Consider the following 25,629-nt stretch of genomic DNA (forward strand, 5'->3'; position numbering starts at 1 on the left):
GAAGAAATTTCTAAATTACAAATTAACAGTATAAAAACAATAACAGTTTTAGTAAGAAACTGAAACTGAACAAAGCACAAGAAATAAAAAGACACACATTGAACTTCGTTTTAGGAATTACATTTACATACTTGATACTTACTAGACTCAAAACAAAAACATTACGTCGATCGATACATATGAAAGCAAGAACGTTCTTTAAGAATAACAACCACGCATACAGCAACGATCCTTACAATACAATTCCTTATTAGAAAATGAATTCAAGGTAAACTAATTAAAAGAATAACATATTTGTCTGCAGAAAGAATCTTACCTTTTCTCGAATTTTCCATAACATCAACACCGAATTGAACAATGTCTCCTGAGCACACTTCTCGAGGAGGTGATTCTTCTGAGCCTTTACTAAGTCTCTGATTGTTAACAAATGTCCCATTACTACTCTTAGTATCCTGCAAATAAAACTATAGAAAAAACGTTTATGCTGATGTAACCAACGATATATCTGTCTTAATATCTAAACAGCTATATAACCGTGAAAACAAACTTAAAATACGTTCGAACAGAGCAAATTATTAGATCAGATAACACATAAAGAGAGAGGATAATGTAGTTGTTTTACAGACTCTGAAGATTAAAACATACGAAAGATGAATATGACAAGATTTGACAGTTTACAAGAGCTATAAGCCACGCACATCTACTCTAATTTAGGCACATGAACAACAAAGTACTTAGTAGTTTCCTTCAAAATTAAGGAGAAAAAAATAGCAGAATAAACATATTTTATTCTATTATTTATTCTATATTTTATTCTAAACATATATATATTCTATTGTCTTTCTTTTCTTCTTCTCTCATGCCAGAACTCGACAACCGAAATGTACTCAATTTATTAGTGTCATACATGGTGCGTGAGGTATTTGACAATATGTGTGTACGTCTGCAGTTATATGCTAATTAACAGTTGTTATATCTTTTCAGACCATCAGAAGGTATCATGACACCATAATTCTTTTCACAGTCTTCTGGTGAATGTTACTGGCTGAACTAAAGTTCTGGAAACAGTGTCTAACCCTGGACAGACATCGTATGCAATGAAAGGCCGTACGTGTTTTTAGCAGTATTCTGCACTTGAACATACAGCTGTAATGACCCAGGATTGGATAGCAACGAATCTCCATGATCAAGTCACCTTAACTTGTGACCACTCACCAGACCTAACTTGAAACTCACGGAGCTAAATCCCCTAGATTATTGCGTGTGGGGCCTTATTGGACGGACCACTAATAAACACTTACAAAATACGACTGATTTTCTAAAAGCTATCTTCACCTAAACCACCTTTACTTCCAGATAAGGCATTGTAGTGAAACTGCTTCTAGTGTACTTTTATTTCCTCCTCCTTTTTTGAGTTTAACTTCCCACGTGTATGCACCGAAGCTGAGAGAGAATTGTAATGTAATGGATGAAGAATGTGAAAAGAAACTGGAGAACCAGGAAAAAACTCACGCACAGTATGTCCACCACAAAGCCTAATTGACGGGAGCTGCGATCGAACTATTGACCTCGCAAACTACAGGTGAGCTCTCTACCACTAAGCCATTGCAGCCCCTTGTATTTATTTACTGTGTTATCATGTTTACACTATTTTCTGGTAATTAATTTTCTATCCCTGCTTCCTATTTTAGAACTATATATGTATAAAGAAATCACGTTTAAAAATCACAGATATGACGAAAGTAACAATTTAAACTGTAACTTCCATTCATAAGAGGCCACATTTTGAGTCCGAAAAAGAAGGAAACAAAGAAAAATGCGAAAAAGACAGAAGGACAATAGTTTACATACTAGTTTCATAAATAAATAAATAAAAGGAAAAAAAGCGGGGGGAGATGTATAAAGCTACTCTTATAGTTTAATTTTTAAATTTATTTCACATTTTTTTTTATCTTTCTCTTTTCTATCTTATGATGAAATCCTGTGATGATTAAACGTTTCCTGTGCTTTGCTAGGTCTATTTACGTGGTAATCATGGTACTCAAGGTAACCATGTAAATTATAATTATCACAGTCTATTATGTAATATAATATTGTAATAACCAATTCTTTTCACAGGTATGTTACTACACTATGATTTCTAAGAAAAGAAAATAAACACACATACTGTTGAATTTTCTGATAGGTGTCTAACATACACAGGTGAATTTAACATTAACAGAAAGGATAACGCTGCTCCAATGGAGCAAAATTACGAGGTAGACAGGTGGGCATGTTAACAGTATATAAGTATCATTCTACTCAATAATGTTTTTTATGAGAGAGACACATTCCGAATGGTACATTTACCTCGAAAACTATTTCATGACATCTATTCAGCTATTTCGATCCCTGCTTTCATTACCAACACATAACGAAATAAACTTTATTTCTTAAGAACTGCAAAAACGTACCTTTCCTGTTTCATACCAGAGCAAAGCATGATTTCGTGACAACACCTTGCAATCAAATATGGCATTGTTGGGAGCTGGCCGGGCACGAGCTACTGAGCGGCCAATCTTCACCGGCTGGTCCAATATTAGGGTCCGCTCCTGTTAAGAGAACAAGAAACATTAAATCACAACATATATGCCCACATCCATATTGGGAGCTACTTTCAACATAGAACCATAAATACATCTTATACACGTGTGCGTGTTCCAGCATAACTCTGGAATGCATGGAGTATTTTTGATTTCATTTCAGTTTAGCATCTCTTTCAGCAGCGAGGCTATATGAGACTTAGACCTACAGTTTAACGAGGGTTCCGAACCATATGAGCTCCCACAGGGATTCCCACGCCAAAGACGCGTACGCTTACAGCTTAGCCACGAGAAGGCTCGGAATGCCTGGAGTAATTTTAACCAAACTTGGTATACATATTACTTACAGTCTGGAAGAAAGCACTGTGAGGGTACGAACCCCCAAGCAACCTAGGGGAAAGTGGGAGTGGGTGACACATAAAAATCATAAAAAGATCGATAATAGTGTCGAATCCGTAGTTTTTGGGGTCGCTTAGATAAATAGTGACACTTCAGACGTTTAAGTTCGCCCCAACTAGCAGCCTGGAGGGAGGATGAAATGGTGACATATAAAAGTAACAGAAAACAACTGATACTAGTACCAAATCCATAGTTTTTGGTGTCCCTAAGTTGATTGGCGAGAGTTCTAGTGTCTTCAGTTTCCAGTGGGGCTAAGACTCCCTAGCACTCCTAGGGGGGTAGGAGGAGCTACTTATAACAATCATAAAAATTTATAGATATTATATGTCAGAATTTCTGAAGTTGCTAACATGAATCGTGACGCTTCCCGATGCCGCTCAATTCCAAATTCAACCTCCATCAGCACGCCTGAGAAAAGGAAAATAATCGAAAATGACTGATACTAGTTTCTAATCAATCGTTTTCGGAATGGCTAAGTTAATTGGTAACAGTCCAGATGCCGTTTAAGACCAAGTTCAGCTTCCAGTGTGGGTAAGACCCCTTACTGCCCTTAGGGGGTGTGAGAAGTAGGAACGTGTAAAAGAATGACTGATATTAATGTTTAATCCATAGGTTTTTGGAGTCACTGAATGAGTAGTGACACTTCCGATGTCGTGTAAGTTCACGTCCAGCCCCAATAAGCACCCCTAAAAGTGGAAAGGGAGTGATATGCAAAAATAATACAAAATGACAGGCAGTAGTGTTAAATCCAAAATTCCTTTTTGGGTCGCTGAGATGAATAGTCACACTCCAGCTATCATTAAAGTGAAAATTCAATCTTTGTCGGTACGGATGGGGAGGGGGGGGGGCGGGCATTTAAGCCCAAGCATAGGCAAGAATGCCCATGTTAGTTGGATCGGGAAACTACAGGAGCAACGACGAAGGTGTTGCTCATATTTTATTTATATATATAAAGGTGATTCAAAACAACAACGTTTGGGAGACACCAAGATAAGACGAAAAGTATAGACCAACCTGGGTGCACAAATGCTTCCTTTCGGAGTTATAGGCTGCCGAAAACATGAAAAATTGGATTTTGAAGGTCCATAGCTCCAAACCTATTGAACCTACCGCAGTCGGGTGAAGACTTCACTTAGGAAATAGTATGTGTTGTATCCAAAAATCCACGTTTCAGAATCCTGCGGTACTTCCGCAATAATTTTTATAGAAGTAGTTGGTGACTACTTCAAATTATATGCCCGTGGCCAAACTCTAATTGCAAAAATGAATATTATGGTACGTATGTCTCTTAACTTTGTGACCTCAAATATTTCCGAAATGACAAAAAATGTGAAAAATCTAGTTACGTAAGAATGTTCCCATGTCAGGGGCCTATAAAATTCTGTAAACAGCAAGTGTCCTAGGGGTTCCATCATAGGGGCCAACTTGAAAATTTCAAATAGAAACCCCCTATTTTTATTGCAGATTCTGATTCTGCGATCAAAACTAAGCAACTTTTACTTGAAGCACTTTTTCGATTTTCTAATAGATGGCACTGTAATTGCAAAAAATGAATATCATCGTACGTATGTCTCCTAACTTTGCGACCTCAAATATTTCCGAAATGACAAAAAATGTAACAAATTAGTTCCGTAGGAATGTACTCATGTCAGGGGCCTATAAAATTCTGTAAACTACAAGTGCCCCAGGGTCCCATCATAGGGCCGCAGGGACCAACTTGAAAATTCCAAATTGTAACTCTCTACATTAATGCAGACTCGGATACTGCGACCTAAAATACGCAACTTTTAGTTTATGTATTTTTTTCGTTGTCCTCCTAGAGACTGGCGCAAATCACGGGGGGAGGGGATATGTCCCATCCAATCTTTGAACTTGGGGGGACTGTCCCCCTCAATAATGCGATTTGAAATCTGCTTTTTGCGGAGAAATGTGATTATTTGTATCCGATTGCCAGAAAGGAAAGTGAGGTGAAATTGATTTCTCCCAGAATAAGCCTCAAATCTGTCCGTCTTCCAATATTGAAGACAACTCTGCTCCCCTGATCCTCCACAGCATTGTATTTCAACTTCATAAATATTTTGAACATCATTAAAAAAAATAATAAAAAAAAAAGATTATGGGAACCCGTCCCCCTCCCCCCAATGTTGAAGACAGATTTGCGCCGCTGCTCCTAGATAACACATAAATCGCAATAATAATAATAATACCATTGTATGTCACCTGAGGTTAATAAATGAAAACCTGGTTCAAGAACTGGACATGCTGTGCGATGTTTGTGCTAAGACTTGCAAACAAATAAAGTTATGAACATGTTTGTAACAATATTCTTCAAGAACTGAGATTTTTTCTGTGACCTTGTGGACACTATGAAAGTTGGTTAACTCTAACTTTCCGTTAGGACATGAAGTTTCAACTGATAATCGGACATAGTGTCAAAAGAGAATTATGTTATTAATTTTTGTCATGTTTATGCAGATATGTATAAACCTGAGAGGCAAAAGTGAAAGTGAAAATGCAAGGATGATCGGTGGGTCTATTAAAGTTTAAAAGGACATTATCATTTTGTTGTTATGGTGAAGTAGATGTCCATAATTACGATTTGATTTGAAACTGCATGTAATTCCATCTGAGAAGTGAAAGTAAATATGAAGATGTAAAGTTGATCCGCACATCTAAGAGAGCAAAATGTGCTCTTATAAACTTAGTGGAATAAATAACGTATCATGTTCTGTCAATTCCAATATGTCATGTTCTGTAAATTCTTATGGTTGATTGTACATTACGGTCTAGCAACGTACAAGCCATTAGATACTGGTAGCAGTAAGCATTATTACAGAAAACCTCTGAACACTCAAGTTACATTTCAACTGATTTGTGTTAGAGCTCTCAAAGTAAAGTTCTAACGCTCTCGATGATACGAGGATGGAGCAATCACCTAAGGTCATGTGCTGAAGTAAGGGCAATATTTAACGGAAAAAATCGCGTTCCACACAATCCCATTTCGAGATCTACTGTTAAGTGCATCGTAAGTTATTTGTTGAAAATACTCAACTTAGCACTCATAAAGCTGCTGAGCAACATGATATTAGTCACATTTCTGCGAAAATCATGAAGAAAATGAAGTTCCACCCATACAAAGTTCATCTGATACACCTGCTGGATTAATGTTTTTGATCGGGATGTAGAATTTTGTGAAGATATGATGAAATAAATCAATGATGATCCTAGTTTTCTTTCCAGCAATGTGTTCTCTGATGAAGTCACGTTCCACCTAACCGGTTACATTAACAAAGGTTATTGCAGGTTTTGATTTGGCAGCAATCTCATTGATCTTTTCAAACACATTCTACATCTTGAAAAGTTTAATATCTGGGCGGTAGTGCTAAATATACAATAATTGGTCCCTTTTTTATTAATAACAATTTGACTTCTGAACCGTGTGAGGAGATGCTTCGAAATGAAATAGTTTCAACAATAAGAGACACTGCAGAAGACAATTTTGCCCACAGATGGTTTCAGCGAGATGTGCGGACCGCACAACCGTGTAAATATGCGGCAATTTCTTAACACGGAATTTCCTAAATAACGGATTTGCAGAAGAGGTTATATTGGGTAACCCGTTGGTTCGCTGTTCCCCTGATTTATCGCCAGTAGACTACTTTTTCTGGATTTATCTAAAAACCCGAGTATATCAATCTTCGTCAAGGGGTTATTGATGATTTTGCCCTTATTGAACTGGGCGTCATCAGGAATGCACTATTTGTGTTTTACCATCGAATTGCTCACTGTCATACCAAGAAAGGTGCGCAGTTTGATCACACGCTGTAAAACATCAGTTAAACTTTTTCATCTGCTAATTTTAGACAACCGAGTCGTGAGAGGCAAGGAGACTCATGATAACCAAGTTCTTTTTTTTTTTTTTAAAAAAAAAGAAACCGGGGAGAGACTACGTGGCTAGTAAAGGTGGTGTGTAGTTACGCATTCCGTAACAAGGGTAACAGTAAATCTAGATACCAGGAAACGAAGACAGTACAATTTTTTTTTTTATTCTCTACATTCATGTGAAATGGAATTTTCAACGAAGTTAGGGTTATGTTAAATCCAGGTGTATCAGTCGCCCATCCCTAACAATTAAACTGAACTTTGAGAATGCATTTAAGAAGCAGATGGATCTCCTACCTGTGGAATGTAAAAAAGAAATGAAATAAAATCTTTAAGTTTTACGTCCCACGGTTATGCCGGTGAGGCTAAAGGAGACGGTGATGATGAGAGATGAGTGAAATGGTGGAATGAAGAAAGTGGGAGGAAACGGGAGAACCCCGAGAAAACCCACGAGCAAGTGTGCCAAGAATTAGATTATCAAACTGATGTATTTTGAATTACAAACGGCACTCATCTTGAGTAACTTTGACAAGAAACATAACAAGCATGTATTTATAAACAAAAAATAATTTTGAGTTTTCTGTCACAACATAAGCAGCATGTCATTGTTACTAAACACACGTGAGTTATTAACCTTTGAAATCGGGAGGATCATTTACAATAGCCCTGCATATCAATTAACTTTCTTTGCGATTTATCCGGTTTTCTAAATTTGTTCTTCTGTGAAATCTCCTTTACGTACTAGTGTGAAATAATGATTTTACTTAATCTGTCCGTGTCACGTGATATTTAACAAACATATTTGTCTACTTGACCTTTACAATTCTAGGGAAGATGTTTCTTGTTGCAATACACAAAAACTCTCCTTTCCGTATCTTATCGGTCTACCACGCTCGCATTGAAATGTAAATAAAGGCAATTCTATTTTATGCTAAGCCTTTTTAAAAAAAATTGGACACATATTTCGTGCTTTTTAATTGCAAGTGTATTTCTGGAGATATTTAGTTTATTATCCATCGAAGGTAGCGTACGATGATATTTCTTTGTGTGTGTGTGTGATTATAGCGTGATCTAGGCGGATAACGAAAAGTACTTCAAGTAAAATTTGCGTATTTTCGGTCGCAGAATCAGAATCTGCAACAAAAATAGGGAATTTCCATTTAGAACTTTCAAGTTGGCCCCTGGGACCCTATGACGGAACCCCAGGCGGAACATGATGTTTACAGAATTTTATAGGCCCCTAACATGTGTACATTCTTACGTAACTAGATTTGTCCCATCTTTTGTCATTTCGGAAATATTTGAGGACGCAAAGTTAGAAGACATACGTACGATGATATTCATTTTTTTTTGCGACTACAGCGCCATTTATTAGAATAACGAAAGAGTGTTTCGAGTAAAAGTTGCTTAGTTTTGATTGCAGAATCTGAATCTGCAATAAAAATAGTGGATCTCCACTTGAAATTTTCAAGTTGGCACCTGGGCCCCTATGATGGGACCCCTGGGGGCCCTTGTTGTTTACAGAATTTTATGGGCTCCTGACATGGGTACATTCTTACGTAATTAGATTTTCTACATTTTTTGTCATTTGATAAATATTTGAGGTCGCAAAGTTAGATGAGACAGCCTGTGTATATATACAGATGGTGATCAGAAAAATGGAAACACCTGTAGTTGGCAACACGTCAGATGTATGGGTTGGCAGTGGTGTCGTGGCGCCCGCAGCGCCGAACCGCTGGTGGTGGTGTGTTAGGTCGGTCTCCATACTACGTCAGGCGCAGTGGAACAGCAGTGTCCAGTGGCTGCAGCAGACGGAGCTAGTGTAAAATGGGAGACCTCTCCGATTTTCAAAGAGGGAAAATTGCTGGTGCGCGGTTATGTGGAGTGAGTGTGACGGCAGTGGCTACTGTGTTAGGTGTGTCGCGTGGGACAGTGTCGAAGGTGATGACGGCCTACAAAACACACGGTAAAACCACATCGGGGAAGCGGAACAGTGGGCGGAAGAAAATCATGAGTGACAGGTCACGCCGGGTATTAAAGCGCATTGTCACGCAGAACCGTCGTGCCACTGCGCAGCAAGTGACGGAGGAACTCAATCAGCACCTCCCCCCTTGTTTCGACAATCACAGTCCGCCGCGAATTACATGACATGAACTTACGGGGTCGTGTTGCACGGGCCAAACAGCTCATCAGGGACCACAACGCTTTCGCACCCCGCAAATGGTGCCGCGACCATGCAACTTGTACCGTTGAGGACGGGAAACGTGTGATATGGTCGGATGTGTCATTCTTCACCCTATTCCCAACCACGGGCCGTGTTTGTGTGTGGAGAACGTCCAAAGAAGCTTATGATCTGCAGTGTCTCCGCCCAACTGTGAAACATGGCGGAGGCTCGGTGATGCTGTGGGCCGCCATATCATGGTATTCATTGGGTCCTGTGGTCACACTTAGCGGACGAATCACTGCCAACGATTATGTCGCAATTTTAGGAGACCACTTGCATCCTATGGTGCGGATGTTGTTCCCGAACAATGACGCCATCTTCCAGGATGATAATGCACCCATTCACACAGCTGGCGTTGTTGGAGCGTGGTTTGAGGAACATCGGGATGAAGTTCAACACCTCCCCTGGCCCGTCTAATCCCCAGATCTCAACATAATCTCCACATCTGTGGTCCGTCTTGGAAACACGACTCCGGCGACGATTTCCGCCTCCATCCTCTCTCACAGAACTGGCCGATGCCCTGCACGAGGAATGGTGTAAAATTCCACCTACCATTCACGACCTCTATGCCTCCATCCCACGTCGCATCAAGGCTGTTCTGAAGGCGAAAGGTGGCCGGACACCATATTAATCTGGTAAGTTGCAACTTCGTTCAGGTGTTTCCATTTTTCTGATCACCATCTATCTATCTATCTATCTATCTATCTATCTATAAACTGTTAGTATGTATGTTTCACCATAGCTCTGAAAACGTATGGAGTTTTTTCAACCAAACTTGGTACATGTATGATTCACAATTTGACAAAAATTGCTGTGGAGTAAGACATTCTTAACTTTATTAGAAATGAAGTAGATAGGGGTGACGTAGAAATAATCCAAAACGACAGATGTTAATGACGAATAAATAAAGTCTGGGGTCATTGATACGAATATTGACATTCCGATGCCGTTAAGTCTAAGTTCAGCAACCCAGTGTGGGTAAGACACCCGTAGCACTCCCTGGGTGGTTGGAAAGAGGTGACATGTAAAAAATATTTGAAAACTATATATGGGTGCCGAATTCATATTTTTTGGAATCACTGAGATGAATACCGAGACTTCCGATGATGTTTAAGTTCACGTTCAGCCCCCATCGGCACGATAGGTGAGAAAGAGTGAAAAATAAAATATCCAAAATGACTGAGAATGATGTCAAATCCATAGTTTTCGGGGTTGGGAAAACGGCTGGTTCGTTTGATACAACTTTTGAAATATATCTACACGGTTTTTATAAAAAGTAATGAGACCACATTCAGGTAATAAAATGTATTGAAGATATCGCTGAAAAGCATTAAAATGCTTCAAAATAGGATCCTTGAGCGTTGACACAGTTCTGCCAAGTTTTCCAAGCTTTGAACGTGTCTTAGAAGTTCTATTCCGGAATATCCTTCAAGCAGTGCGTCGAAGCCCTTTGACCTCTGCTACAGCTCCATGGTGGTTTCCTTTGTGGATTGTCTTCACTCGGAGGAACAGGAAAAAGTACGCTGGGGCTAGATCGGGACTGTAGGAAGGCGGGGGAAGCGTTGCAAAGCCGTTCCGGGCCAGGTAGTCGTTGTCCACGAAGCAGGTGTGACTTGGAGAATTGTCGTGATGCAGCTTCCAGTCCGTAGCAATCTTTGCCTTCACTCGGTTGACCCATCGCATTTAAGCACTTCCACAAAGGTGCATCCATTACGGTCTCTTTCAGAGGTACAAATTCATGGTGGACTACACTCTTGGCGTCAAAGAAGGTAATGAGCATGGGTTTGTGCTTCGACCTACTCATTTGAGCTTTTTTATTGGCGAGCGGATGCTGCTGGGTGCCATTCGGCACTTCGGCGTTTTGTCTGTGGGTCGTACTCAAACACCTATATTTCGTCAAGGGTTACCACAATGTTCAGAACTCAGGGTCCATTTGAACGCGCTGCAAAAGATCTTCGCAAACAAACACACAGTTTTGCCTTTGGTCGTATGTCCAAACCTTCGGGACGAGCTTGCCACAGATTTTTTTCTTCTGCAAATCCTCGTCAATGGTAGTGTGCACAATCATTTTATCAATTCCTACACGGTCTGCGATCACTCGAATACTTAACCGCCGGTTTGAGTTCAACACATCATACACACGTTGCATATTGTCCTTAGGTTTGCTCGAGGACGGACGTCCTCCGCGGGGTACGTTTTTCACGCTCTCTCAACCGTCTTTGAAGCACTTGTTGGATCATGACCAAGTCTCCATGGCCGATTTTCCGAGTCCCATACATAATTTAATGACGTAGTATTGTTCGATAGAACGTTGTATTTTTAAACTTCGAGCTTATAGACAGGATCCACTTGAACCCAGTGGTGTTATTCAGCCGGTACACACTGGTTCGCTAGAACCGGTTGTTAAAATATTTCGAGTTCGCAGAACCGTTTGTTACTTATATACTCAGATATAACAATGAATTTTACTCAGTTATACCCAGGAACAGAAAATTTTAGTTTAACTATCTTTGTTTTTAGAAGTTCTTACAGCTACAGGGTTAAACACATGATATCTCACAACACGGTATAAGCGTTTATTTCTTAATCTCAAATGCTCCGATATCACATATCAAGAATGAGAACTGGGTTCACATTCAAATTCATAGTTCACATGAATCTCGAGGTGAAGATTATTCACTGTATATTGGAAACGCAGAACCGTGACCATACATATCTTTATCAAGAATTGTCGATCCATTGCTGGATTAAGTTCTTTCCAATACTTTTTGACAACCATCTATCTGGGATAATTCGTTTCCAAGATATTAGCAGTGCTACCTAATTTCATCACACCATTTTGCATTAGGATTCTGTGTACGTTCCTACTTGTCACCTGTGTTACCCAGTAAAAGATTTGTTTTTGTCTACCTTGTATGGTTTGTTTCCTCAGAGAGTTATATCTATCTACCTATCCATCTACTCGAAACAGAGAGAGAGAGAGAGAGAGAGAGAGAGAGAGAGAGAGAGAGAGAGAGAGAGAAAACCGGTTGTTAAAAAATTAGAATGGCACCACCGCTTAATCCATAATACGAACCGTATAGAAGCTCGTAACAAATGCTAGGTATGTTTTTAAACTTATTTCCTCCTCCACCGAACCTGCCTGGAGCAAGTGCGCTGTGACGTGCAGTTGTCAGAAAAAATGACATTATTTTTTATACTGACCCTGTACATCAATGTGGGTTTTTAAGGTGTTATTTCGATTACAGTTTGTATTCTATGGGGTAGGATGCTTCAAAATTTATGCCGAAAATAAAGTATCTTATGGATTATTAACATTATACTTTTAAGAAAATGCGTACCCTAAGAGGTAAAGGGGTTCAAATATTTCCAATACAATTATTCTCTCCGTGCGAAGAACGGGATTAAAGCTAGTAAATAAATAAAGTACAAAAAAGTACAATATTCCTTCAAGGCCTGAAGACGGATTTCATAGTATGACTAACATTGGGTATGAACTGCCAATTGTTAATGAATTGTAAGAATGTAATACAACGGATTGAGTTACATGACTCCAGCATTTTTCCAACTAACAAACAACTGAGAGACACAACCATCAACTTACGACCGTTTGAATTCGAATCTGGAACCACATGAGGCAAAGGCAAATAAAAAAATACATTCGTTGTTTTATGTAAATACATAAATTGTTTTGTGAATGTGACTGTAAATTACAGCAGGGTTCAAACGTTATGCCAGAGATCTAGTATTTTACAAATCTCTTAAGATAAAACTCTGTGTATTAACTCATTAAAAATATAGGAACACGTATGATAGCATTTTCGATAATTTCCTGTTTCGCTGTATATGCTGGAGGGTACTGCGGATGTGGACAGACAGGAATATTTTTTTCCGGTCAAACTAGCAGATAAAAAGCGAGGTGTGGGGAATGAATTTCCGACAGTCTTCTCATCTGCAAGTCGGCTCTTAAAGTGCATTGCGAGGACCCGTATGAGATTTTTTTTTAGTTCTTCGGAAAGCTCTTAAACAGTCATTTGCCTGATTGAACGAATCATTTGTGCCACTTTTTAGTACGTTTTCATCTGTTTTAAACGTCGAAGAATGTCTTGATCGTTGCTCGTCTTCAACCGACTCATTGCTCCTGTTGAATCGCTCATACCACTTTTAATGTCTTCAATGTCGCTGCTTCATCGTCGTACACAGATTTTAACATTTCGTAAGCTTCTTTGGTACTTTTTATTAAAAAAGCTTAAAACTTAATGTTGATGCACGACAGACACTTAACACGTCCTCACTCTCCTGCCTCTGGAAGCCAACTGCCTTGTTACAATTCGTTCAAACTTGACACTGTCCCAAAGATTCACTAGCTGAAATAGATAAAACGTCGATATGTGGCGCTGTGCAACTACATTCACTGTAGTTTTTGATCATACCTCGTAATAGAGCCCGTTCTTAATAACTTTGGACGCAAAACACAAGACTTCAAATTCCGTCTACGATTATGTTGAATACGCACACTACACTGAAGGCAAATATTAGAAACATAAATTACAACGTAACCCATGGAAGTACCTGGGAGACGTTAGTTCTACATCACGGATACATTCACTTTCTTTGAGGGAAAATGTGTAGCATCTACACAACAAATGTTCCAATTTGGCAACGGGATGGAACATATTCAGGCACATTTCTGTTCTTTCGTTCTACGAGTATGTTGCACTTCATTCTCCTCCATTTACTGCTTTGTAATGTTTCTACTGCTTATGTAATGAAAATGAACAACTTATATCGAAAACTTTGACACATGATATCAAAAAATTTAAAAATTATCAACTAGATATCTGCTCTTTGTGGTTTAAGGGTTCTACATTCGAAATTGACCAAGAACAATAGCTTGAATACAATCTTGAAAAACTAAATAATATAGCTCCGTCTAAATTATTATAACTCTCTATCATTCAATAACGGTGCAATAAATTTTATAAAATACGTCGTAATATATCAGCATAGTTTTAATTACATATTACGTATCCTCAATCATTACTTGGAGTGACAATAGAAGAGAAGAAATGGTGATCGGAAAAAAAGTTGAATTCGACATTTCAACAAATTAACGCGTTTGATGGCCCCCTACAAAGCAAACAAGTACCGATGTGGGTACAGTTCGAAACATAGAAAATGTTACAAAAAGGAACAAACTCTTGCGCCGTGTGCTTATGCATTCCGAAATACACTTCTACATTTATTTCAAAATTGAGTTTCTCGATTGCACAGTATGAGCGTAGCTAAAAGAAAAAGTCAATAAGAATGGTCGGGATTCGAACCTAAGACCATCCATGTAGGAATCCCTTACATTAAACATTCATGTAACAGGCAACGACGCAAAGTATTTTGGACTATTTAATCATACAGTTCTATCAAATATAACTTAATGAACAAAATACGAATAAATTTTACTGAATTAAAAAGTGTTCCTGAACAAGGGGAAGTTCATTATACACCCTATAACTAAGCTACAAGAGGTCTGCGTCCCACCTGAACGGCGCATCCACCGAGTCAACGTTTGGAATATCCCATTCTAGTAGGTAAAGGAAAAGTATGTGACAGGCTACGTAGAGTTCTCCGTGCCTGAGTGGATAAAGTCATGGATCGATAACTAAAAGGTTCGTGGTTCGAAACCCGGCTCGGAAGCTAAAGATTTTTTAAATGCTTAATTCTCCAGATCTTAAGATCTTTCTCTCCCGTCGTAATCATCTGATGCTTAATTCAACAACTGACTAATGTGATCTTCGCTGTTCGGAATCTTTCCTTCTTCTGTTTCACAAAGTCACAATTTTCATCATAATACGCATGCTGTCCGATCATGATTTCTCCAATTCTAAACTTGTATATGTAAATCATTCCTTTCTGTCTCCATATTTCTATCTCTCTCTCAATGTCGTCCATGAACTGTTATGGCTTGGGATCAAACCTTCGACTCTTGAAACCAAACGTACACGCTCTAGCAATTGCTATCGTAACTATATAGGTTGGTTGTTAAAACCAGCGTCATTTTACATGTTGCCCGGGTCCGGAGGTGGGAGAGGAAGGCGGAGATTCTCCGCCGACATAATACAGGGTGTCAAATATACAATGCAACCCGGAGTTTGGGATAGAACTTTTGAACCGAAAGCGATACATAAATAATGGTTATACCAAAATGAAGCCTTGTTCATGCATATATTTTTAAACTAGGAAGCAACGATTCAAGTAAACTAGGAACCACACAGTGTTACCAGATGTAACTAAAGGTGTAAATCTTTTTTTTTCTTTTTTTTTTACAAAACACGTAAATTGACTCATAACTCATACGTATGGATGTTCTGTCGTTCATTTTCATTTGAATAGTTGAAGTAGCTTGGAAACTATGGGATGGAAAAAAGAATTTTTCATTTCCACTGGTAACTAATCGGATGAGGCCTCTGTAAGGGGTTACTAGGGAAAACGTGATTTTCATAAATTAACATTCTGAATTGGCAACAGTGGTGATGTATCAGCGCATCAAAAGGTGTGTTAAGGATCTGTCTACATTATGCAATTCCTGAAAACAATGAAAAACAAACTTTGAAATTAACATGATAAAACTTTTACTTACATGCACCCGGCAACATTGCTATTAATCACGAACTGAATTGTCAGTTCTCAGGCAGATTCTGAAAGTGTCCCCGTTTTTATTCAATGAATAGAAACTATAAAACGTACAATTATGAAATTTTGTGTAAATATTTTCCTTGCAATCTAAGGTGTAGATAACACAAGACTTTTCGAAATGCAGACTTTGAGGATGATAATGGAGTTTGAATGATTTTTTCTGTTCACCAGATCTTCGTAACTATTAGGCGTAGAATCTTGAAATCTTTATTATAAAATTGAAAGTGACTATGTTTGTGATTCTCAATCTCTTGAATCGCCCGACCGATCTCGATCAAGTTTTTGACGTAGATGCGGTTCTAGCCTGGGAGTGTTTTTAGCTATTTACTTTGACAGTAGAACTTAGGGGAGGGGGAGGAGGGGGAAATATATAAAAATCAATAAATACAAAAATAAAAGCGACTATGTTTGTGAATTAATAACTCTTGAACCACCCGATTGATCTCAATCAAATTTTCAACATATATGAAGTTCAAACCTGGGAAGTATTCTATTATTTCATTTAGACAGTATAATTTAGGGGAGGGGGAGGGGAGAAGGGGAAGTATATAAAAATAAAACAACTCTTGAACCACCCGACCGATTTCGATCAAACTTTCAACATAGATAAGGTTCGGGCCTGGGATATTTTCTTCATATCACTTTTACAATGCAACGACGGGGAGGGGGAGATATATATGTCAAAAAAGGTAAAAATGAAGTGACTGTCTTTGTGACTTCATCACGTTTAAACCAGCCGACCGATCTTTAAGAAAATCAACATAGATGAGGTTCGGACCTGAGGTGGTTTTTATCATATCACTTTAACGGTAGAACTTAGGGGAGGGGGAGGAGGTGAGAAGTCTATAAAAATAAATAAAACTTAATAACTCTCGAACCACACGACCGATCTCGATCAAACTTTCAACACAGATAAAGTTCGGGCATGGGATATTATCTTCACTTGACTTTTACAGTGTAACGAAGGGGAGGGGAGGGGAAGATATATATGTAAAAAAAAGTAAAAATAAATTTACTGTCGGGGTGGTGCTGTTTTGAATCCAAGTTCAGCCCTGATAGTTTGGGGGAGGGGGATAATCATTTAAAAATAATCGAAAATGACTAATATTAGTGTCGAATCCATAGTTTTAGGATTAGCTGAGATTAAACGTGACAATTCTGATGCCGTGTGTCGCAGCAAGGAGGAGGGGAAGGGGGAGCTATATATAATAATGATCGAAAATGACAATATTAGTGTCTAATCCGTAGTTTTCGGGATTATTCAGATGAACAGTGACATTTCCGACCCGGTTTAAATCTAAAAATCAGCCTCGCTACTTAGTGGAGAGGGAGGAAGAGATATTTAAAAATCACAAAAAATAACCGATATTGGTCCTGAATCCACATTTTTTGAGGTCGCTGAGATGAACGGTGACACTTCCGATGCCATGGCCCGCAACATGGGGGTGGGGGAAATATATTATATATATAAATGGTCAAAATGAAGGATAGTACTGTTGAATCTATAGTTCTTGCGGTCGCCGAAATGAACAGTGACACTTCTGATGCTGTTTAAGTCTACTTTCAGCCTTGACACTTGGGGGATGAGGAGGGATAACATACATAAAAATGATCCAAAATGAGCAATATCAGTGTGTATTTAAATTATTTATTTCAACCCAGCGAAGCGGGTAATATATGCTAGTAATTTCTAATTTAAGAATTCAGGAGGGATAATATATTTTGGGGGGTTATTTTTTTCCGTCTGATTTTCACAATACGACCCATTCGATTCTGTTAATGATTCATTAGTATCTCTAAAATATGTTATCTTTCATTTTTAAAATTCAGAAAGGGTGCTTTACTCATGGGAGTGTTTATTTTTCGCACGGAATTTTCAAAAAGAAAAACAAAGAAAGAAAAACTGCCATGATTCTTGTTCATGTTTTGTAAATAAATGTATCGGTGATTGGAAACTAATTTTTAAACTCTTTTTCAATTGCTTAGGGGTAAGAAAACTTTGTGTATTTAAAGGACCAAAGTCAAACATGCCACGACGTAAACACAGCGTTAAATTACAGGTTAAATGAAGAAACGTCTGCAGTCCTGTAGTCAAGTTGTTTCCCACGATGCACTACCTCATGACCACCAGAAATATAATCCTTGTGTTACTCAGTGATGCCAAGCTGTGGAAAAAATCACTTCGTGAGATTTTGTAACATTACCTTAGCTGAAAATGCGCTCTGTCCAACAGCGCATCATTCACATATGAGCATGAATCTGCTTGTCATTCCTCACAACATCTGTACATGCACCATCTTCACAGACACAAGTGAAAGACTTCTTCATAAAAATCGGCAAGGGATACCATAAACGGAAGATTTTTTCAATATCTTGCATCGTTTGCAAGATTGAGCCTACTTCCGGTTGGAGCTTCTAATTCATGTATGATCAGTATTTTTTTTCTTCTTGCATGGAGTATGTAATAACATATTACACACACAATTAACTATAATGTCAGTGAAATGCGATGTTCATTGGGCAAAACACTTCACACAATAAAGATTCATCTTAGCCTGGAGAAAGGGTTATTCTTTGTTTTTCATTATAATTTGGCCCTGAAGCAAACTCCTTAGAGATATACAACCCCTGTATACAACTAAGTTGTGTTGCGCTTTGTAGCGTGGACACCCGCTATTTTGAAAGAAAAAGGCCGCCATTTTGAAATTTTAAGTTGGTATGCCGCCAAAATCTATACAGGAAATTTAGTGTGCCTCGTGCTTATACCCTGAAAATTTAAACTTAAAAGACCGAAAGTTGTACTCTGTAATGTGTGTGTAATACAGGAAGACAAAGGAACAAATGTAGGTCGAGTCATCTCAGGAGTCTTAGTAACGTACGCCAAATATATTAATTTAAAATAAAGATATAATTCAAGTGTTATAAAATAAATGTTCCAAAATGTTTTATATGGCAAATATTTTCCAACCTAAAATAAATGGTTTTATTGTTGAAGTTCACTTCCGATACTTTGTGCGTTCAATTACGGGAATTTCCCTAGCACTAGCAAGATGGTTCTTTCCCGGAAATGAATTTAAAACAATTAACAAAGACATAATTCATATTTTATAAAGTGAATGTTTCAAAATATCTTAAATGAAATTAAATATTATCCAGCGTAAGATTAATAGTTTTATTGTTGAACGAGAATTTCAATTTTGAGAACAACCTCTCCGCAGAACTAACAGAGCCAGGGATCGTCAAAAACAACAAATACGCTGTAATAAGTTCTGAAAATCTAGATGCCAATGACTTATATTCACAACTATAAGCCTAGTTAGGTCAAACACAAAATTCTGAACACTTATTTCAGATTTCAGCTGTTACCCAAAATAAATTACTTCCATTGGAAACTAAGAATCAATATCACAAGTGTAAGTTGTTTGAAGCATTTGTGCCTTCTTCGAATTTCATCAGTGAGATTAATTATATTGGCAGGAAAGAAAAAGGAAAATTTTGAATACTGTATCACGCAAAGATGCAAAATGACTATATAACTGTAAATTTAGCATGTGAAATAGTTTAGAATATCTATATTAAAGTTTGATTCACTGTCACTGAGACGACTATCTTCACACAACTCATCAAAATAACGTTTGACCTTTTTGAATCGTTTGGATCTAAATGAAGTCTGAACATTCTATTTTTCACACAGTTTAATTGCTTCTTCCTTTAGATTACTCTAGTCATTCCTTTTCTCTTGTAAGTTGCTTACATACTTTTCAAGAGCCGACACTTCTATTTCAAGATCACAAAACTTTCCCTGAAGTAATTTAGATACTATATTTACTTCCAACAACACCGCGGACATTATCACTATAAGAAATACAAATTCAAAATCATCTATTGATTCTATCAAGCAGTTAGCTTTACTTCTGTCATTTGCAATCTTACTGGCTAGAGGCTAAAGTGAAGGGCCCACTTGGAAGTGTTGCCCTTCCCCCTGCACTGCGCGGTTACGCGCCGTAGTGGTTAAGCCCCTGACTGTACATCGACACTTACACTAGTATGGAACTTCAAATTCAGCACTTGAAATAGTAGCGTTACATAGTCTTCGGAATTCCGAGCATTAAGCTTCTTAAATTTGATAAGAATTTTTACGATATTGCTGGTGTTGATTCTACAGAATGCTTATTTGAAGAGTAGCCACTAATGACTGAACTAAACTACTGTTGTTGGAAAATAAAATTTTACTGAAGAATACTTGTGATACCATCAAATGTATGAAATAATGCTAACAGTTTTACTGATGTATTTACATATTTACTTGTGGTACAGGCACTCATGGTCAGTGGCGTAGCAAAAGGGTAGGCAGGATAGGCATTGCCTACGGGCGCAGGCCGTTTCTGTTTATTAGGGTGCGTCCCAGGTTTTTAATAAAAAAAGGAAGCAAATTATATAAATGGAGCCCCAAGTTTTTCGCGGTCTTCATTTCCGAACATTGCAAGAATAAAAATTTCTGCTCACTTCGCTCGTAGTTTATTACATTTGCATATCATATAATTGGCATTACTGTAAACTTGTCAAGGATATTGCACTTAGGCATGGGCGCGAGACGCGAGAAGTCTCGTCTCGTCTCGCAAACGAGACGAGACCTGATATCTTTTGCGAGACGAGACTTCAGCAAGTCTCGCGCGAGAAGTCTCGCGAGACGTTTCGCGGTCTCGCATAGTTTACTTTTGTGATATTGATATGGTATTCTTTTGCAAGTACCATCATACATATTGAAGAGAAGATAGTTAATAGGGCCTAATGTCAGGATCGAGTTTTGTAATAAACATGGGTGTACCGACAGTAGAGTACCAGCAAAGAGAGTGATGGCAAAAGAGCGACGACCAGGAGAGCATTAGCCAAGAGATCGACGGGTCAAAAGGCGACGCACAAAGAAAGCGACAGCCAGGAGAGCGACGGCCCAAAAGGGCGACGCACAGAGATCGATAAACTAGGATCAAATGCTTGAAACGTGGTCATAATTCAAAATCAGTAAAAATGGACAAAAAATTGCTATAATGAGGCTTTTGATCTTGTTAATTATCAATTTGACATCAAATAAAAAAAATGGAGGACCAAATTTGGAAAAAGTAAAATTGGCGAACTGGACTTGGTACATTGGTGCATTTGACTTTGTTGATTACAAACTTACTAATTTGACATTAAAATTTAAAAATTCAAAATGGCGGATCCATATAGCGGACTGCGTCTGAAAAAGTTTGAGATTCGAGAGGGAAAGATACTTTGTCTACTTCAATAGCTAGGACAGAGTCAATCTACCAGTCATTTATTAATTAAAATATAACTTAATGAAGTCATTTTAATTTTTCAGTTAAACAATTGTTCTTCTTCCCCTTATTTTTCGAAAGCTTAGTCCTCAACATATAGAGTCATTCCACCTGAAAGCGAAAAATCGAGCAAGACGGTCGATTATGTGAATGATAATAACCAGAAATATATATAAAGTTCTAAACCGTGTGGAACAAAAAGGCACAGTGGAATACTAACAATATTTTGATTCCAGCAAGAAATATGCTTCCTCCACAAGTGGTGAAAATTTCAATTTGTATTTCGACTTACTTCTGTCCCGGCATGTGTTTACGTGGCTGCACGTTCCTTAGCAGCTGTAAAATTCCACAAAAACATTCTTGTAAACAAAGTCCGGGTGTAAAAAGAAATGCAATCACAAACGAGACTCGTGTTTTTTCTGTTTTCACTCCTTTTAGTAGACTCAGTTCACGATTGTTTGTAATGGCTTGCAAAATTTTATTTTGTTTGTAGCGGTTTCAGACCCTGGAATGCAGACAACACAACAATCTTGATGTAGCGTTGGAGCTTCAAAAGACTGTAATGGTCACATCTGTTTTGGAGATTGATATGTATTGCTTTCTTTTATTTATTTATTTATTTCTCTCTCTCTCTTTCTTTCTTTCTTTCTTTCTTTCTTCTTCTTTTTTTGAATTTTGGACCAACAACAACAATATAAAGTGACATGAAAACAGATATTTTAGTGAGGCTCAGAAACACAAATTAGAACGTTTTAGTCATTTCCGATCAGAAGTTAGAGGGGGCATAGCTCAGCATCCGTTCATTATGCACTATATACTTTATACCACTAGCACTAATAGGAATTAGAAACACAAAATATGATTTTTTTTCTATAGAAAGTACAGATGATACTTATTATTCTCTCAAAATTACGTTCCCTTTGACACGACAAATTTTTCAATATTTCTTCCGAAAATATAATTTTGGTTTAATTCATCGACTTGGACTAAAAAGATTCAAATATTTCATAACCCAAAATGTGTATTTGCGTCACTACTACGTGGTAAAAAAAAAAAAAAAAAAAGGACTGTCCACATATCTATAGTGCAATTTTGAATTTATTTATTTATTTATTTTTTTCATTTTCGATAGAGCTCCAAGAAAATGAACATAACTTAAGATTCAACTATGGCCGTATCTTCAACATGAATGGCGTGCATTACAAACCATTCCATTTTCCTTCCTATCACATATTGATAAGTGTTCAGACAAACACTCAAATCTCGAATGCGACCGCACGAAGATTTTGGCATAATTTGTCGTTTCCACATGGAATAACTCTATAGGTATTGTCTACATGTTCAGCCGAATCTCCATGGAAGTTACTCCCTTCATCACCTTCGTTTGAGTCGTCTAAATTTTTGTCAACTTCCGTGTTGGAAATAATTAAAAGGTTTACAGCTTCAGATGACAAATTCTTCTTTTTCTTATGAAATGATTTGCCCAAAGAAGAAATGAAAGGATCTGTTGTTGCCAAAAGTCTTCGGAACTTACCATCCATGTTTTCAATACGAAAAAAGTTTCGAGAGAAATTCTGACAAGCTGACAAGAATTCAGACGGTTCAGACGATGAATTCGATAAAGATTCGGCTGAACGTGTAGACACTTATATGGTTGAGGATGAAGCTTTCGCAAAAGAAGGAGAACAACAATTGTTTCACTGAAAATATCTTCAGTAAATTGTCCACTGATTTCGCGTGTTTATTCTTTATATAACTCCTCCTGTACCATTACCACGCTAAATAAACACCAAAAATGAATTGAATTCAGGCCTGGTCATACCGAAAGTGAAAATGTTTACTATTTGCCTTAACAAACAGCTAAATTTCCGTATTTTGTTTTGTTTAATCTTGTTTTTGAGGCGAGATATAGAGACTGGGCGAGACAAAATCAAATCTGTCTCGCCTCGTGATCAGGACTGGTGATATTCAAGAAACAAAATGAAAATGAAATCTTTGAGTTTTACGTCCCACGCTTATGCCGGTTAGGCTAAAGGAGACGGTGATGATGAGTGATTAATGAAATGGTGGAATGAAAAAAGTGGGAGGAAACGGGAGAACCCCGAGAAAACCCACACACACGGTGTTTGTCCACCACAAAGTTCACTTGGCGGGGGCTGGGATCGAACCCGGGACCCCAAGCACCAGAGGTGAACGCTCTACCACCGAGCCACCGCGGCCCCATTATTCAAGAAACAGTTCACATTTGTTTCGAGATAATACATTAACGACATCTCAATATAGACTAATTTTTCCTCTTGTCGCATCTCGTGAGCATCACTAGTTAATATAAAAACTACTAATACTATAGAATTAAACTCGTTTGGACCCGACACTACTCGAAACTTGAGCAAATATCGAGTCGAATTGGAGATTTTTTGAACCGAGTTCTCGAGTGGATATAAAATATTTTTATTTCGAGTGAAGCCAAATTTAAAGAACATTTGTTTGAACTTGCTCGTCCCCAACCCTCGAACAGAATGGGTCCAGAAAAGGTAAATCAATATTGTGCGTTCGTGCTGCGCTTTGCAGTAAGGAACAATGCTGTCATAATTATGAACTCCCCAAAGATGTTAATGTTCTACAAAATTGATACCTTAGAAGTGCATGGTTCTCATCGAAACATCCCTTCCACACAACATCATCACCTGAAATCGTAGAGACAATCGCAGACGAAGGCAAGCCAGTAACTAATAGTTTATTTCTAAACTTTTGGGCTAGCATTTATTTGAACAATTACTATAAATTATGTCGACTAGTGGAAATAAAAAAAATACAATTTTCCTTTGTATTATGAAATTTGTATTGTTTTTTTTTTATGTTTTACTGTTATTTTGGTAGTTTCAAAGTATCTAGTTAACGGGGTAAGTGTTGTGACTTTTCGGCAACACTGATAGTTGCTTAGTTAGCTGTTCTTGTTTCTTGAAATGGTTTGATCAGGTTGTCACAATTACTGATTTCATGATAGGTTTAAGTTAACAAGGTTAATCAAAATCTAGTTATTTTAGGAGATTTCCTCATGACAAAAGATTCAAGAAATAAAGATTTTGTTAGTGTTTCTTTGTCACTACTTTCCCAAAATGCAATAAAATAGATTCTTCCACTTCTACACTGTTTTCTTTATTTTCTCTTTGGGGTCGTGAGCCAAGATCTTTGGTCATAAAGTTCTTGAGGAGGGGGAGGCAAATAGGGGGGAAAAACGACACGTTTTGTCTTGTGTATCCACCCTCCTCCTGATGATGAGACAACATCTTGACAAATCATAAAAGCAGAATAGCAAACACCAGTACAATACATTTTTTTTTTTTATTTCTTTATTGAGGACATATTTGGAAGCTGTCTTTTCGGAAAATTTTGTAGACGGAAACAATGAACTTAGGTAACATTGCATATTCGCGGCTGCGGTTTCCGGTCTTCTGTTATTGCACCCTCGGTAAAAATATCCTAATTCAAAAATATACGGCTCGCTTTGATTTTTCCTTCAGTGCAGAAATTCGAGGCGTCGGTCAGAGGATACCATATCTTCTCTCTCTCTGATTCTGTCTGTCTCTGACACTCTGACTTTCTTCTTCCTATTTTCAATACATTATATATATGGGGGAAAAAGACGCGTGTTTAGTTCCAATGTGATGTAAAGCCTCTGGGTTTAGAACAGATTTGTTCTCTCTGCCCACCAAATTGTTTTCTTACGGTAACTTGTTTTATGAAGGCAGAAAAAGGGCCTATTGGCTTCTTTAAGAAGGAAAATTTTTTAGTCAAAATAAAGCAGCTGTTTCTTTCGTAAACATAAATTTAGGATAAATGGATTTATGGCTGCAAGACGGATCCTCTCACCAAAACCAGAACTGATATCTGCTTAGCTTTTATTCGTCAGAAAAGGAGGAGGAGAAAAATGCTGTCGGTACTCCACTACTTTTTTATGGGTTTGTTTTGATTTTGAGGAAAAAGCTAGTGTTTCAGATTGCAAACAGTTTGAAGCATTGTAAATCGGAATGAGTGGATAAGCATTGTGTAACAATGCAACTATGAAACAAAACTATGTAAACTTTGAGTATACATTATTTTAAAAGGGTCGAATGAAGACTACATTATTCCAGTATTGATTTGCGAGACCGCGAGACCAACACGAGAAGTCTCGCGCGAGACCGCGAGACGAGACTTCCAAAATTTTGCGAGACGCGAGACGAGAACTTAGGTCTGCGAGACGAGACGCGAGACGAGAACAGCTTTTGATTTTGCGAGACGAGACGAGACTTGTTTCAGTTCTCGTCTCGTTTGGTCTCGCGCTCATGCCTAATTGCACTGTCTGATTAAGAAATCAATCCTCCTGTATTAATACGATATCAGTCCTATATTACATGTGGGGCCTACTGAGCTTACTAACTTTAAATAAAATTCCCCTGTGCAACAGGCTTTTAACAATACTTACAAATTCTATGGCCTATAAGATCTGGATTAAAACGAGTTAAAAAGTTGCCATGATTATGAGTCACAG

General features: G+C 37.9%; 1 protein-coding gene across 7 annotated transcripts in view; it reads right to left on the minus strand.

The window, feature by feature from the left end:
- The window catches only part of LOC145688174 (uncharacterized), a 296,608-nt gene that overhangs the window by 99,398 nt on the left and 171,581 nt on the right, over nt 1-25,629 (minus strand). For all 7 annotated transcript variants that reach the window (XM_081762022.1, XM_081762021.1, XM_081762023.1 and 4 more), the window contains exons 3-4: nt 2,454-2,591; nt 317-464 (exon numbers count right to left, since the gene is read on the minus strand). In XM_081762022.1, coding sequence (XP_081618148.1) covers nt 317-464; nt 2,454-2,591 — 286 coding nt within the window. The remainder of the gene's footprint in view (nt 1-316; nt 465-2,453; nt 2,592-25,629) is intronic.

This window comes from Thermobia domestica, chromosome 6 (genome assembly GCF_964235325.1).
Source record: "Thermobia domestica chromosome 6, izTheDome1.hap1.1, whole genome shotgun sequence".
In the NCBI taxonomy this organism is placed as follows: Eukaryota; Metazoa; Arthropoda; class Insecta; order Zygentoma; family Lepismatidae; genus Thermobia; species Thermobia domestica.